At 48.7% G+C, this 16,450-nt stretch overlaps 1 protein-coding gene and 1 long non-coding RNA gene across 2 annotated transcripts in view; both read right to left on the bottom strand.

Moving 5' to 3' along the window:
- Nucleotides 1-9,880: 9,880 nt before the first annotated feature.
- Nucleotides 9,881-13,093, bottom strand: LOC126992151 (uncharacterized). The gene is made up of 3 exons (XR_007746259.1): nt 12,897-13,093; nt 10,267-10,401; nt 9,881-9,964 (listed from the first exon to the last, which is right to left on the bottom strand). It is a non-coding gene; the product is annotated as an uncharacterized LOC126992151 (long non-coding RNA).
- A 796-nt stretch (nt 13,094-13,889) lies between these two features.
- LOC126992158 (blastula protease 10-like) overlaps nt 13,890-16,450 on the bottom strand; it is a 45,144-nt gene continuing 42,583 nt past the window's right edge. Inside the window, exons 4-6 of the mRNA XM_050850814.1 lie at nt 14,987-15,173; nt 14,598-14,785; nt 13,890-14,111 (exon numbers count right to left, since the gene is read on the bottom strand). Of these exons, the coding sequence (XP_050706771.1) occupies nt 13,890-14,111; nt 14,598-14,785; nt 14,987-15,173 (597 nt within the window). The remainder of the gene's footprint in view (nt 14,112-14,597; nt 14,786-14,986; nt 15,174-16,450) is intronic.

Raw genomic sequence — 16,450 nt, 5'->3', positions numbered from 1 at the left:
CCCGGGCCACAGTCAGCAGAATCATCACCCAGACCGTGGATGCTCTCGTGACACAAGAGAATATGAGGCGGTTCATGGGCTTCCCTTTAAACCGGGGGGCGCAGCAGAGAATAAAGGCGGAGTTTGCCGAAATTGCTGGTTTTCTCGGTGTGGTGGGTGCTGTTGATGGCACCCACGTAAGAATAGTGGCCCACATGAGCACGAAGAAGTGTACGTCAACCGCAAGTACTACCACGGCATCAATGTGCAAGTGTTATTTGATGCACAGTACAAGCTGCGGGCCATGGTGGCGAGGTGGCCAGGGTCTACTCACGACTCACTAAATGTTTGCTTACACCGTGGTGCCGTTGAAGATGCAGACGGAACAAAAATACGTGCACATATTCCTTACAATGAAGATACTATCGCTGTATTTCAACTAAATATCAATTGTTTATATTTATAATTCCATAATTATACATAAGAAGTGTTATTTAGGTTAATTGAAGACATATTAGACGTCAAAGCGACGCGGAAGATTGGCAACGCTGATTTCTCCCAAGACCGCCCCCAATCCTACTTGGAAGTGCTTGTGGCGCGGTGATGAAACACGCCCAAGAAATTCTCCCAACTGCGCGTGACGTCACCACGCCTGGGAGACCAATGTGGTGAAACCCACCCCAGAAACAGGAAAATACAATGTTATGCGTACGGTAATCTGGTAACGTTGGGCATCGCTCCCATCTCTCGTTGCCAACCAAACATGTGAATTAAGTATGGAAACCCACTCCGCTCTTCCTCCTTAATATAAGAACATAAGAACGTACGAGTCTGCAAGAGCCGGTAGGCCTGTACGAGGCAGCTCCTTTGAACCTAAGCTCCCGTGTATCTAACCCCACCTAATATCGCTGTCCATGAATTTATCTAATCTATTTTTGAATGTGACAATTGTATTGGCACTCACCACATGACTGCTAAGCCTATTCCACTCATCCACCACCCTGTTAGTAAACCAATTTTTGCCTATGTCCCTGTTGAATCTGAATTTATCCAGTTTAAACCCATTACTTCGTGTCCTACCCGGTTCTCTTACCAACAAAACCTTATGAATATCCCCCTTATTAAAGCCCGTCATCCATTTATAAACCTTGCCATAACACCATAACTCTCCGTGTCGAGGGACAAAACGCCCAACCATTCCAGTCATTAACACTAATGCAACAACTACCCATTAAACAAGCGGACCGTCCCTTGACACCTACCCTTACCTGCCGCTGTATAAGGGGGGAGCTTCGTGGTGCAGTGGTTAGCACACTCGGCTCACAATCGAGAGAGCCCGGGTTCGATTCCCGGGCGGAGTGGAAAAATTGGGGCGGTTTTTCCGATATCCTACACCCCTGTCCACCCAGCAGTGAATGGATACCAGGTATTAATCGGGGGTTGTGTCCCGTCTCCTGGGGTCTGTTCCCTTCTCCTATAATCCTTCCCCCTCCTGTCTCTATCCGACATATGACCACAGATGTTGCCTTCTCCTATAATTCCTTCCCCCTCCTGTCTCTCTCCGGCATATGACCACAGATGTTGCCTTCTCCTATAATTCCTTCCCCCTCCTGTCTCTCTCCGGCATATGACCACAGATGTTGCGCCGACTAAACGAAACTTTCCAACTTTCCGCTGTATAAGGCATCACCTGTTACTCTATGTCTTAAGCATGCACACTGACACCTTTAGTCACTCAAGCAACAAACCACACACGCTACTCACGTTGTCGTTCGATTGTACAAGAATGTTAACTCGACGCCATCCACACATCTTCTCACCTCTCCCTGCAGCGTGAACGTTTCCAGTTTCAGCGTCAACATGGATCTCGTCTGAACAAGCAAAGGAACACTTCTATAAGCCCTGACTTGTTTGCCTGTATGCGGGTTTGCTACAAAAATAACGGAGCAGTTTATTCATTTCATAAACCCTGAACTCTTGGGCGCACCTTTTATCACTCCACTACTACGTCGAGTGGAATTATTATCGTGGACACTGTGATACTGCCCGAGTCAGATTGTTAGTGGCGTGTTTCGAGGATATATAACTATAGTTGTGTGTGTGTGTGTGTGTGTGTGTGTGTGTGTGTGTGTGTGTGTGTGTGTGTGTGTGTGTGTGTGTGTGTTTACAGCAGAGGAGACAGCACAAGGGCACACAAAAAAGGAAACAATAAAAAGAAAAATAGCCCGCTACTCGCTGCTCCTGTAAAGAGTCCGAAGAGGTGGCCGAAAGAGCAGTCAATTACGTGAGAAGAGGTGTCCTGATACCTTCCTCTTGATTGTGTGTGTGTGTGTGTGTGTGTGTGTGTGTGTGTGTGTGTGTGTGTGTGTGTGTGTGTGTGTGTGTAAATGAGCTTCCTTACTTGGAAGTCTTTTTTTTTACGTGTACGCCTATAGCGCCGGTAGGCTCTCTTGAGGGGCCTGGATTGTAGTCGACCCCAGCCCGTCATGGCGCAGGCAAGTGTTTATAGTGGCGCCATCTTCTCAGCTTCCAGGAAGTGCGAGAGGTATATAGTGTATGCCCTGACTACTTAGATATACTCAGCGTCAAGGCGTTTTATAACAGTAATTCTTGATTTGAACAATAAAATGGAAACGCAAGCGAATAGGAATGGCAGACAGAACAATGATCTTAGGCAGTGCACTAACTCGGTTTTCTTCTCCTCTGGTATAGAATATCATGTCTCGTAATATCATGGGCGCTTTGTGACGCTGGAATGAGCTATTACTAACCTCACCCACCACGGCCAGAAAAGTAAGGCACATACCGAAACTCCTCGCACGGCGCAGTTAAAGTTATTCGGGTACTTGGTGATCCCGAAGCCTGGGGAGGACCAGTAGAACACTCCGTTGAAAGCCTGAATTAAACATCTTGGTGGTTTAGGCCTGGTGGTGGTGGTGGTGGTCGGTTTAGTAGTGGTGGCTTTTGCTCTGGGGGTGGTGGTGGCTTTTTTAGTGGTGGTGGTGGTCGGTTTAGTAGTGGTGGCTTTTGCTCTGGGGGTGGTGGTGGCTTTTTTAGTGGTGGTGGTGGTCGGTTTAGTAGTGGTGGTTTTTGCTCTGGGGGTGGTGGTGGTGGTGGGTTTTTTAGTGGTGGTGGTGGTCGGTTTAGTAGTGGTGGTCGGTTTAGTAGTGGTGGTTTTTGCTCTGGGGGTGGTGGTGGTGGTGGGTTTTTTAGTGGTGGTGGGTTTTTTAGTGGTGGTGGTGGTGGTGGGTTTTTTAGTAGTGGTGGTTTTTGCTCTGGGGGTGGTGGTGGTGGTGGGTTTTTTAGTGGTGGTGGGTTTTTTAGTGGTGGTGGTGGTGGTGGTTTTTTTAGTGCTGGTGGTGGTGGTGGGTTTTTTAGTGGTGGTGGTGGTGGTGGGTTTTTTAGTGGTGGTGGTGGTGGTGGGTTTTTTAGTGGTGGTGGGTTTTTTAGTGGTGGTGGTGGTGGTGGGTTTTTTAGTGGTGGTGGTTTTTTTAGTGGTGGTGGTGGTGGTGGGTTTTTTAGTGGTGGTGGGTTTTTTAGTGGTGGTGGTGGTGGTGGGTTTTTTAGTGGTGGTGGTGGTGGTGGTTTTTTTTGTGGTGGTGGTGTTGTTTTTGTTAGTGGTGGTGGTGGGTTTTTTAGTGGTGGTGGTGGGTTTTTTAGTGGTGGTGGTGCTGGTGGGTTTTTTAGTGGTGGTGGGTTTTTTAGTGGTGGTGGTGGGTTTTTTAGTGGTGGTGGTGGGTTTTTTAGTGGTGGTGGTGCTGGTGGGTTTTTTAGTGGTGGTGGGTTTTTTAGTGGTGGTGGTGGGTTTTTTAGTGGTGGTGGTGGGTTTTTTAGTGGTGGTGGTGGGTTTTTTAGTGGTGGTGGTGCTGGTGGGTTTTTTAGTGGTGGTGGGTTTTTTAGTGGTGGTGGTGGTGGTGGGTTTTTTAGTGGTGGTGGTGGTGGTGGGTTTTTTAGTGGTGGTGGTGGGTTTTTTAGTGGTGGTGGTGGGTTTTGTGGTGGTGGTGCTGGTGGTGGTTTTTTTAGTGGTGGTGGTGGTCGGTTTAGTAGTGGTGGTTGTTGCTGTGGGGGTGGTGGTGGTGGGTTTTGTAGTGGTGGTTGTTGCTGTGGTGGTGGTGCTGGTGGTGGGTTTTGTAGTGGTGGTGGTGGGTTCTGTAGTGGTGGCTATTGTTGCTGTGGTGGTGGTGGGCTCTGTAGTGGTGGTGGTGGGTTCTGTAGTGGTGGTGGTGGGTTCTGTAATGGTGGTGGTGGGTTCTGTAGTGGTGGTGGTGGTGGGTTCTGTAGTGGTGGTGGTGGGTTCTGTAGTGGTGGTTGTTGTTGCTGTGGTGGTGGTGCTGGTGGTGGGTTTTGTAGGGGTGGTGGTGGGTTCTGTAGTGGTGGTTATTGTTGCTGTGGTGGTGGTGGGTTCTGTAGTGGTGATGGTGAGTTCTGTAGTGGTGGTGGTGGGTTCTGTAGTGGTGGTGGTGGTGGGTTCTGTAGTGGTGGTGGTGGGTTCTGTAGTGGTGGTTGTTGTTGCTATGGTGGTGGTGGTGGTGGGTTCTGTAGTGGTGGTGGTGGGTTCTGTAGTGGTGGTTGTTGCTGTGGTGGTGGTGGTGGTGGGTTCTGTAGTGGTGGTTGTTGCTGTGGTGTTGGTGGTGGTGGGTTCTGTAGTGGTGGTGGTGGGTTCTGTAGTGGTGGTGGTGGGTTCTGTGGTGGTGGTGGTGGGTTCTGTAGTGGTGGTGGTGGGTTCTGTGGTGGGTGTGGTGGGTTCTGTAGTGGTGGTGGTGGGTTCTGTAGTGGTGGTGGTGGGTTCTGTAGTGGTGGTGGTGGGTTCCGTAGTGGTGGTTGTTGCTGTGGTGGTAGTGGTTGTGGGTTCTGTAGTGGTGGTGGTGGGTTCTGTAGTGGTGGTGGTGGGTTCTGTGGTGGTGGTGGTGGTGGGTTCTGTAGTGGTGGTGGTGGGTTCTGTGGTGGTGGTGGTGGGTTCTGTAGTGGTTGTTGTTGCTGTGGTGGTGGTGGTGGTGGGTTCTGTAGTGGTGGTTGTTGCTGTGGTGGTGGTGGTGGTGGGTTCTGTAGTGGTGGTTGTTGCTGTGGTGGTGGTGGTGGTGGGTTCTGTAGTGGTGGTGGTGGGTTCTGTAGTGGTGGTGGTAGGTTCTGTGGTGGTGGTGGGTTCTGTAGTAGTGGTGGTGGGTTCTGTGGTGGTGGTGGTGGGTTCTGTAGTGGTTGTTGTTGCTGTGGTGGTGGTGGTGGTGGGTTCTGTAGTGGTGGTTGTTGCTGTGGTGGTGGTGGGCTCTGTAGTGGTGGTGGTGGGTTCTGTATTGGTGGTGGTGGGTTCTGTAGTGGTGGTGGTGGGTTCTGTGGTGGTGGTGGTGGGTTCTGTAGTGGTGGTGGTGGGTTCTTTAGTGGTGGTGGTGGGTTCTGTAGTGGTTGTGGTGGGTTCCGTAGTGGTGGTTGTTGCTGTGGTGGTGGTGGTGGTGGGTTCTGTAGTTGTGGTAGTGGGTTCTGTAGTGGTGGTGGTGGGTTCTGTAGTGGTCGTGGTGGGTTCTGTAGTGGTGGTGGTGGGTTCTGTAGTGGTGGTGGTGGGTTCTGTGGTGGTGGTGGTGGGTTCTGTAGTGGTTGTTGTTGCTGTGGTGGTGGTGGTGGTGGGTTCTGTAGTGGTGGTTGTTGCTGTGGTGGTGGTGGTGGTGGGTTCTGTAGTGGTGGTTGTTGCTGTGGTGGTGGTGGTGGTGGGTTCTGTAGTGGTGGTGGTGGGTTCTGTAGTGGTAGTGGTAGGTTCTGTGGTGGTGGTGGTGGTGGGTTCTGTAGTGGTGGTGGTGGGTTCTGTGGTGGTGGTGGTGGGTTCTGTAGTGGTTGTTGTTGCTGTGGTGGTGGTGGTGGTGGGTTCTGTAGTGGTGGTTGTTGCTGTGGTGGTGATGGTGGTGGGTTCTGTAGTGGTGGTGGTGGGTTCTGTATTGGTGGTGGTGGGTTCTGTAGTGGTGGTGGTGGGTTCTGTGGTGGTGGTGGTGGGTTCTGTAGTGGTGGTGGTGGGTTCTTTAGTGGAGGTGGTGGGTTCGGTAGTGGTTGTGGTGGGTTCCGTAGTGGTGGTTGTTGCTGTGGTGGTGGTGGTGGTGGGTTCTGTAGTTGTGGTAGTGGGTTCTGTAGTGGTGGTGGTGGGTTCTGTAGTGGTCGTGGTGGGTTCTGTAGTGGTGGTGGTGGGTTCTGTAGTGGTGGTGGTGGGTTCCGTAGTGGTGGTTGTTGCTGTGGTGGTGGTGGTGGTGGTGGGTTCTGTAGTGGTGGTGGTGGGTTCTGAAGTAGTGGTGATGGGTTCTGTAGTGGTGGTGGTGGTTGGTTCTGTAGTGGTGGTGGTGGGTTCTGTAGTGGTGGTTGTTGTTGCTGTGGTGGTGGTGGTGGTGGGTTCTGTAGTGGTGGTGGTGGGTTCTGTAGTGGTGGTGGTGGGTTCTGTGGTGGTGGTGGTGGGTTCTATAGTGGTGGTTGTTGCTGTGGTGGTGAGTTCTGTAGTGGTGGTTGTTGCTGTGGTGGTGGTGGTGGTGGGTTCTATAGTAGTGGTTGTTGCTGTGGTGGTGGTGGTGATGGGTTCTGTAGTGGTGGTGGTGTACTCTGTAGTGGTGGTGGTGGGTTCTGTAGTGGTGGTGGTGGGTTCTGTAGTTGTGGTGGTGGGTTCTGTGGTGGTGGTGGGTTTTGTAGTGGTGGTGGTGGGTTCTGTAGTGGTGGTGGTGGGTTCTGTAGTGGTGGTTGTTGCTGTGGTGGTGGTGGTGGTGGGTTCTGTAGTGGTGGTGGTGGGTTCTGTAGTGGTGGTGGTGGGTTCCGTAGTGGTGATTGTTGCTGTGGTGGTGGTGGTGGTGGGTTCTGTAATGGTGGTGGTGGGTTCTGTAGTGGTGGTGGTGGGTTCTGTAGTGGTGGTTATTGTTGCTGTGGTGGTGGTGGGTTCTGTAGTGGTGGTGGTGGGTTCTGTAGTGGTGGTGGTGGGTTCTGTAGTGGTGGTGGTGGGATCTGTAGTGGTGGTGGTGGGTTCTGTAGTGGTGGTGGTGGGTTCTGTAGTGGTGGTGGTGGGTTCTGTAGTGGTGGTTGTTGCTGTGGTGGTGGTGGTGGTGGGTTCTGTAGTGGTGGTGGTGGGTTCTGTAGTGGTGGTGGTGGGTTCTGTAGTGGTGGTGGTGGGTTCTGTAGTGGTGGTGGTGGGTTCCGTAGTGGTGGTGGTGGGTTCTGTAGTGGTGGTGGTGGGATCTGTAGTGGTGGTGGTGGGCTCTGTAGTGGTGGTGGTGGGTTCTGTAGTTGTGGTGGTGGGTTCTGTTGTGGTGGTGGTGGGTTCTGTAGTGGTGGTGGTGGGTTCTGTAGTGGTGGTGGTGGGTTCTGTAGTGGTGGTGGTGGGTTCTGTAGTTGTGGTGGTGGGCTCTGTAGTGGTGGTGGTGGGATCTGTAGTGGTGGTGGTGGGTTCTGTAGTGGTGGTGGTGGGTTCTGTAGTGGTGGTGGTGGGTTCTGTAGTGGTGGTGACGGGTTCCGTAGTGGTGGTGGTGGGTTCTGTAGTGGTGGTGGTGGGTTCTGTAGTGGTGGTGGTGGGTTCTGTAGTGGTGGTGGTGGGTTCTGTAGTGGTGGTGGTGGGTTCTGTAGTCGTGGTGGTGGGTTCCGTAGTGGTGGTTGTTGCTGTGGTGGTGGTGGTGGTGGTGAGTTCTGTAGTGGTGATGGTGGGCTCTGTAGTGGTGGTGGTGGGTTCTGTAGTGGTGGTGGTGGGTTCTGTAGTGGTGGTGGTGGGTTCTGTAGTGGTGGTGGTGGGTTCTGTAGTGGTGGTGGTGGGTTCTGTAGTGGTGATGGTTGGTTCCGTAATGGTGGTGGTGGGTTCTGTAGTGGTGGTGGTGGGTTCTGTAGTGGTGGTGGTGGGTTCTGTAGTGGTGGTGGTGGGTTCTGTAGTTGTGGTGGTGGGTTCTGTAGTGGTTGTGGTGGGTTCTGTAGTGGTGGTGGTGGGTTCTGTAGTGGTGGTGGTGGGTTCTGTAGTGGTGGTGGTGGGTTCCGTAGTGGTGGTGGTGGGTTCTGTAGTGGCGGTGGTGGGTTCTGTAGTGGTGGTGGTGGGTTCTGTAGTGGTGGTGGTGGGTTCTGTAGTGGTGGTTGTTGCTGTGGTGGTGGTGGTGGTGGGTTCTGTAGTGGTGGTTGTTGCTGTGGTGGTGGTGGTGGTGGGTTCTGTAGTGGTAGTGGTGGGTTCCGTAGTGGTGGTGGTGGGTTCCGTAGTGGTGGTTGTTGCTGTGGTGGTGGTGGTGGTGGGTTCTGTAGTGGTGGTGGTGGGTTCCGTAGTGGTGGTTGTTGCTGTGGTGGTGGTGGTGGTGGGTTCTGTAGTGGTGGTGGTGGGTTCCGTAGTGGTGGTTGCTGCTGTGGTGGTGGTGGTGGTGGGTTCTGTGGTGGTGGTGGTGGGTTCTGTGGTGGTGGTGGTGGGTTCTGTAGTGGTGGTTGTTGCTGTGGTGGTGAGTTCTGTAATGGTGGTTGTTGCTGTGGTGGTGATGATGGGGTTTTCTGCATTGGTGATTCTGAAGAGAAACAAAAATAAAGGAATCGTTAGGACGTAAAATATTTGCGATCTACGAGTAAACACAGGCTGATGAAGGTACAACGCAGAAGGGTGATTCTACTCTTCACTGGTCCTGAGACTCTCCCCTCCCTCTTTTTTGTCACTTACGTGCATCCCGGTTGCGGCACAAAGGTGAGTTGGGCAGACCATCCCCTGCGAAGATTATTACTTATCGCCCTGAAGTATAAAATCATCTCTTGACCGGTTCCGGTGAAGGTCTGGCCTGCAGTGATGTCCGTGCCACAATACCTGCCGAGGATTGGAAGAACTTGAGTGGTCACGGTCACCATCGTGCAAGTTTAGTGGCACAAAGGAATATCACAAACTAAACTTGTTACGTAATAATTAGAAGTGAATACGCCTTGTAAGAGTAACAGTGGCAGCCTTGCTCGCCGTCACGGGGTAGGTAGGCGGTGGCTGAGTGGTAGCGTGCTGGGCCCACATTCACCGCGTGGAGGACGACGCGGGTTCGAATCCCCACGCTACCACCTCGGATTTTTCAGTCACCGCCGAGTGGCTTAAAACTACCCACATGCTGTCCTGAAGACCACCCATCAACCCGGACTCTAGAGGAAACCGTCCAAGTGAATCAAGAACGAGTTCCGGGGGGCAGCATGAGCCAAGAGAAGATGGCGCCACTATAAAAACTTGCCCTGTGCCATGACGAGCTGGGGCCGACTTCCATCCAGGCCCCTCAAGAGAGCCTACCGGCGCTACAGGCGTACACGTACATAAAAAAAAAAGCCAGAGCGAGCAGGGTCTTTGTATACTCACACTTCACCGTTGTACAAGTTGTCGGTTCTGATCTCCAGACCATCAAAGTAGCAGCACGTCTCTGTAGTCGAGCCGCAGTAGGGACTCTTTTCGTACAGGTAAAATTCTGAGAAGGTCACTCGGGGCACGTGGCACACGGGAGCTGCAATCCACTTGACGCACTGGACTGCCGGGGCAGGGAGAACGGAACAGAGGGTGAATAGACAACACCACACAAAGGGAGCCCGCCCACCCACACTGTGTCTGGCTTCAGTACAAGACACACACAAACAAATCTCTCTCTCTCTCTCTCTCTCTCTCTCTCTCTCTCTCTCTCTCTCTCTCTCTCTCTCTCTCTCTCTCTCTCTTTTCTTCTTTTCTTCACCAACGTTGTAGTGCAAGAATGGAACAAGCTCCCACCTTCAGTGGTTCAGTGTAACACGATTGACTCCTTTGAAAAGAAGCTCGACCGTCACTTCCTTCAACTTAATATCAATTAGAAATGAAATGCAATGTTTAGGAGCCATCTGACTAATGTAGAAGCACTTAGGTTTAGGGACAGGCCACCTAGTCTGGACCATGGGGTCTGTGTGGTCTGATTTTCTATGTAAATCTTTCACTCACTATTTGGGTAGTTGCTTGGATAGCCCGGCGAGGTGAGGAGGCCTTCCTGAGTTACTTTCTCAGTGTAGGGATTCGTCAACTCGTCTGTGGAAGACGAGGTTTGGTGTCAACAGTTATGTCAAAACAGCCGGATTTTGCATAATCCACTAGAAAAAGAACGATTATATAGTCACTGGATCATTCCAATTTTTCAAAATGGTTCGCTGAGCAATAGATATGATTTAATGAGGAATTCTTGGACTACACTGTAATTGAAGGTTGAACTGTTATCCTCTTTTATCCCAAGAGCCAAGCTATCGTAAGGTGCTTCCTCACTACAGAGGAACAAAGAGAACAAGTATTCTGAGAGCTCCAGAGACAAGGTGTGCAAAGGGGCGGCCAATCACCGTAGTAGTCTCCTGTCACTGTCTGACAGTTGGCCCCAGAGGTGCCCGAGGGACACACACAAGCGCAGCTTTTTCCATAAAACCCGCCGTTCTGGCAGGGGTCGGCGTTCACTCCGCAAGCAGCAAGCCACTTATCTATAAAAAATGAAAATTGTTGATTATTTTAGTTGGTGTCGACGGTCAAATCATTTAATACTAGTACCTTACCATATGCATACATGTTTGTTTCCTATCGCGATGGGATTTTTTCATCATCCAATTCAAAGTGCATGGTAAGTGCATGGATACTTCGCCGATGGAAACGGTTCGAAAAAGTAATGGTGGTTGAAGCCTGGCGAGTGTTAAAATAGGAGCGATATAAACATTATTTGTAAAAAAGATCAATTCCTACAATAAGTCCGAGTAAGCAAACGTGCTCATTTTTCGGCATAGGAAGGAGTTCAAGTCACAGACAGGAGGGAATATAGACCAAGGAAGGCTGTTCCAGACATTATCAAAGAGAGGGACGAAGGAATGAAAATGCTGGTTAACACTTGCATAAGGGATTTGGCTCGGATAGGGGTGAGCAAGAGTTCAAAGTCGTGTGAGGCCGCGGAGGGGAGGAGGCATGCAGTTATAGTCTGTTCAGAGCATGAAGTCGGTTCAGGGTGGAGCTGGTATCGTCGCTTACCTCAAGCCATCCTGCCAAATCAACCTTCGTACATGCGTCTTTCTCTTATTTTCCATCCCTGTGCTATTTGTGATATTTTATATATTCTGTATATAGTAAAGGAAGCTACATAGTACAATTAGTGTCGATGTTTAGGATTATAACAACGATTTGTATAAATTCTATGACATGTGGCAACGATTTTTACCCATATTGCCACGTTTTGGTGGTGGTGGAGGTGGTCGGCGTGTCCCCTTAGGTCCCCCCCCCGGGTCGAGAGGGAGAGAGAGAGATAAACAGGTGGGTTGTGGGTGGGTAAGTAGGGAGACGGTGCTAATCGGATAATTGGCGGTCGAACTGGCACACATGGGAATTCAGGAATCTGCCACACCTTGAACCGACTTCATGCTCTGAACAGACATTTTATTTTATAGCATGCCTCCTCCCCTCGCAGTCAGGATGAAAATATCGGTAGCAAACAGAGAGGCAACACTGCTGCAGAATGTAAATGATTGGAGACCAGGGGCGTATTTAGGACCTTGAAACATTGGGGCTATTGGGCGTATTTTAAAACATTTCGTCGCCCAAATTCACATATTTGACATGGCTTTCGTAGGAGCTGTAGGCCTTTCCAGGGGTAGATTTACGACCCTGGTGGTAGTTTGACCCTTCTGTGCCATGAACCTTAAAAAACACAAATGAAAACCAGATTGATCCCCTCTTTGACCTTTAGAAATAGTTGATGTGAGAAGCGATGGTGTCTTAGCCCAGCTCAAAATGCTGGGTGGTTGGAGCGCGAGAAGCGCGGAGTTTTTAGGGTAATTCTGAGGCCTCTCTGACAAACATTAGGGACAATTTGTGTTATTGTATTTAGCAGTAACGCGGAAAATATGGCAAGTGTGTCATAACAAGACTTTCAAGGTAATGATCAAATTATGGTAAAGCATAACCACATTTAAGTGGTTAAGACTGATGTATCATACACATAAACCTCAAATTAAAATTTATTCTTTCAGATACGTTTACTGCAGAGAACAGGGCAATAAAAACTGATGAAAAGCAATTGGCCGTGTTTACAATATACCATAGAAAAATAACGAACATTAAGTGAGCATCAAGTATTTAGTAATCAGAAACTACCATTTTTCACAAATTCATATAGTATTTTATTAAACTTATTCTGTTACCAAGGAGATTGAAAACTACAACTCAGCGCTCTTACACTTAACTCTCTTGTTTTTTTGCCTGGAAAAAAAAAATTGTACGTGGAAATTAGAACTCCAACACGTTCAATATAACTTATAAATAGGAAGATTAAGCAATTCATTTTGTAAATTATAGTAATATTAATGGCAGCCACAACTTAAGGGAAGAACTGGATAAGGGAAACTGGATAAAAAAATACTGTACATGTGCCGTAACTTACTTACATTAGAGTTTCATTGTTTGTCGCTTCCACTGACACGCCTTTCTTTAAACCCGGTAGCAGCGACAGGCCAAATTTGTGGCTCTACCGTGTACCAGCGACGGGCCACATTTTTGCCATGATATAAACCCCAAAAAATAGATGATGCATAAACAAATGCGTTGATATATATTATGAAATGGTTTGCGTGAGTGTTGATTTTTTCTCATTTTTCTCGCTTAGATGGAAGGGCCTTTAGGAAACATGATCCCCGCAGCTATCGGGTTAAGGGGCTATTACACTGGGCAAATTTTCCGTGGATCTTCAGTCATACCACGATTTCCGCTGGCGTGGTTCTCATATATCCGTGGTTTTCTGACGTGTCCACGATCTTCCAAAGCTACGGTAGATTTCACCGAAGGACGACGGTATTACTCACCATCATCATCATCAGCAGCAGCAATAACAAGAAACAAATGAGAACCACGCCAGCGGAAATCGTGGTTTGACTGAAGATCGACGGAAAATTTGCCAAGTGTAATAGTAGCCCCTTAATTACTCATATATCATACTCACTGATGCAGCCGTACATGGTGTTGGCCAATAGTATGTCCCTGTGAGAGAGTCCCGTGCGCTGGCCGATGAGCTCCTGCGCCAAGGGATATAGGGTGGCGATGGTCGTCTTGCCGTTGTTGGTGAAGCCCTGTAAAATGTGTCAAGGGGAGAGTCTGCTGCGGGGAGTTAAGGGCCAGTTCGACAGTCCAACACTCTGAGCCGATTTCACAGTCCAACACAGTGTCTTCGCAACAGCCCGAACCAAACTATAGAATCCCATACAATCCAAAATGGTGAGGTCTTTGATGCCACACTTAATACACAAGACTTTTCCTGTATTGTTTCATAAAATTTGTGAACTTAAATATAAACACCAGACACTATACAAGGAAATTTCGAAGGCTCCGGTATTGGTTTGGGAGCTTACGAACCCATCATGGGGAACTGTGAAACTGGCCCTCTGTCATTGTAAGCGCCCAAACCAAACCATATCCACTACAATGATCCGCTATTTCTACTCATTACATGATATACTAATAAAGAGATTTCCTGTGTAGTTTCCTGAAATTCCCTCCACTTTTTTATATCAACTAGAGCTACAAGGAATTTTCGTCGTATTTTGTGTTTGGTTGGGGAAAAGGAAAGTTTGGTTTAGTCGGCGCAACATCTGTGGTCATATGCCGGATAGAGTCAGGAGGGGGAAGGAATTATAGAGGGGAAAAGACCCCAGGAGACGGGACACAACCCCCGATTAATACCTGGTACCCATTCACTGCTGGGTGGACAGGGGCGTAGGGTATCAGAAAAGCCGCCCAAATTTTTCCACTCCGCCCGGGAATCGAACCCGGGCTCTCTCGATTGTGAGCCGAGTGTGCTAACCACTGCACCACGAAGCCCCCGTTTGGCAGGGGAGCTCGCAAACTTGCTGTATTGGACTGTAAAACTGGCCCTAAGACGACGAGACGTTTTACAATAGGGGAGCGTATAGTCATCATGGTAAGAAGGAAACCATACTCATGCAAAGTCCCTCACCGTAGAGCCGTGGTGCATGTCGGATGAGTAGTCGTATGGTATGCCGTAGGTGTTGACCACTGACGTGCTGTAATTATTGAAGTTGTTTTCCTTGCCAGTTTGGATGTTGCCATAATTGATGACCACATAGTCGTCACGGTCGGGGCGACTCTGCTCGTGCACGAACCCAATGGCGTGTCCGATCTCATGGGCGACAATGCCGAGCTGACCCGCGTCGAGGAGAACGATGTTATTAAGACTTTGTCAAGCCTCTGGCAACTAAATTACTACACACACACACACACACACACACACACACACACACATAATAGCTACCATTATTCTTGTTATTGTTATTCATCATTATCTCATCTATTATTATTACTATTTATTATTTAGTTATCAATGGTAATGTTTTTGTGGTGCTGTCATCTTCTGTGCAAACAGCTGCGACTCCTGAATTTCATTTACTTTCGTATGGTTTCTTAATAGAGGAAGGTTTTAGGAGAAGACTTCATGGGAAGGTTTAATGCAAGGAATCAGCAGAGGCATGGAAAGACAGTTAAACCAAGTGGCATAAGTTTTAAATGTTGAGGGAACAGAGTATGTCATGGGAGCAGAACCAGTGTAGAGTGAGCGGTATTGGGGAGTGCAGTATGGTAACTATACAATTTATTGTGTTACGACATAATATTACCATAGTATACTTACTTCTTTGCAGCCACTTCCAATGGAAATGTCTTGTCCATTCTGGGCCAGCATGCCGACATACGACCAGCATCCAGACCCTTCAAAAAACCTGACGTGCGGTTGAGCGAGGTTGGACGTGAGCTGGAATCTGATGCAGGTGTTTTGCTCCCAGTGAGCAATCGCTGCATTTATGGCAGCCACAGTGACGGCTGAGTCCGAGGTGAAAACCGAAAACAAACATTTTTTTATGGTATAAAGAAAGAGACTGGCTGTGTTACTGAACTATCGTATAGAATCCAGATTTATAATTCATTTTTTTTTAGTATGTTAGCACATCTCGATAGTAGGCCAAATACTACTAGTACGCTCGTCTTTGTCTGCTTGTGAATGGAAACATAATTTTTACATACAGTCGGTAGTGTCGAGGTAGTAGGGCACGGTGGGGAAGCCGCCCTGTTCAGGCCAGCGCGCTGAGAGGTCTGCGAGGGCCTTCCTCTCCCTGACCGCTCGCCACTGGCTCTCCGTCAAGACCATGTCTCCTTCAAAGACTTGGTGGCCGTTCACAACACTAGGATTGGTTTCCATGAAGTCTCGTGTCTTAATGAAAAAAACAGAGGAAAGAATAAAAGAATATTCGGAATAGCTGACAGGAAGACAAGAGTGATGAAACTATGTATTGCGGAGTACTTACGTAAGTAGGTATATTTGTGCCATACACGATCACTTTTTGCGTGCAGGGGTTCGAACGCGGTGGGAGCGGAAAGTGATTCGCTATGTCATCCCCATGTTATAGTCTATGGGATGCCATACACGATCACTTTTTGCGTGCAGGGATTCGAACGCGGTGGGAGTGGAAAGTGATTCGCTATGGCCGGCCCATGTTATAGTCTATGGGATGACATAAGAACATAAGAACATAAGAACGCAGGAGTCTACAAGAGGCCGGTAGGCCTGTACGAGGCAGCTCCTTTGACCCTAAGTACCCGTGTATCTAACCCCACCTAAGATCGCTGTCCATGAATTTATCTAATCTATTTTTGAATGTGACAATTGTATTGGCACTCACCACATGACTGTTAAGCCTATTCCACTCATCCACCACCCTGTTAGTAAACCAATTTTTGCCTATGTCCCTGTTGAATCTGAATTTATCCAGTTTAAACCCATTACTTCGTGTCCTACCCGGTTCTCTTACCAACAAAACCTTATGAATGTCTCCCTTATTAAAGCCCTTCATCCATTTATAAACCTCGATCATGTCTCCACGCACCCTTCGCCTTTCTAGAGAATGCAAGTTTAACTGTTTGAGTCTTTCCTCGTATGGCAAGTTTCTCAACCCCTGAATCATCTTAGTCATCCTCCTCTGCACCGATTCTAACATTCTGATATCTATTCTATAGTAAGGTGACCAGAACTGAACCGCATAGTCAAGATGAGGTCTAACTAATGCTAAATATAGTTTGAGGAAGACTTCGGGGCTTCTGTTGCTTACGCTCCTTGAAATAAATCCCAGTACCCTATTAGCTCGATTTCTAGCTTGAATGCATTGTGCCCTTGGACGGAGATCAGAGCTCACTAAGACCCCTAAATCCCTCTCGCACCCAGACCTGCTTATGAGAGTGTCATTTAAGCAATAGTTATGTGAGGGGTTGTTCCTACCTACACTCAGAATACTGCACTTCCCTACATTGAACTCCATCTGCCATTTATCCGCCCAGTCATACAATCTGTTGAGTTCACCTTGGAGAATACTAGCGTCCCGATCCGACTCAATTACTCTACCGATCTTGGTATCATCTGCAAATTTACCAACATCACTACTAATTCCTGTATCTAAGTCATTGATATAAATAATAAACAAAAGTGGACCTAAT

Source organism: Eriocheir sinensis, unplaced genomic scaffold (genome assembly GCF_024679095.1).
Source record: "Eriocheir sinensis breed Jianghai 21 unplaced genomic scaffold, ASM2467909v1 Scaffold409, whole genome shotgun sequence".
In the NCBI taxonomy this organism is placed as follows: domain Eukaryota; kingdom Metazoa; phylum Arthropoda; class Malacostraca; order Decapoda; family Varunidae; genus Eriocheir; species Eriocheir sinensis.
Note: the sequence above shows the minus strand (reverse complement) of the source record. Positions and strands in the feature narration are given on the sequence as shown.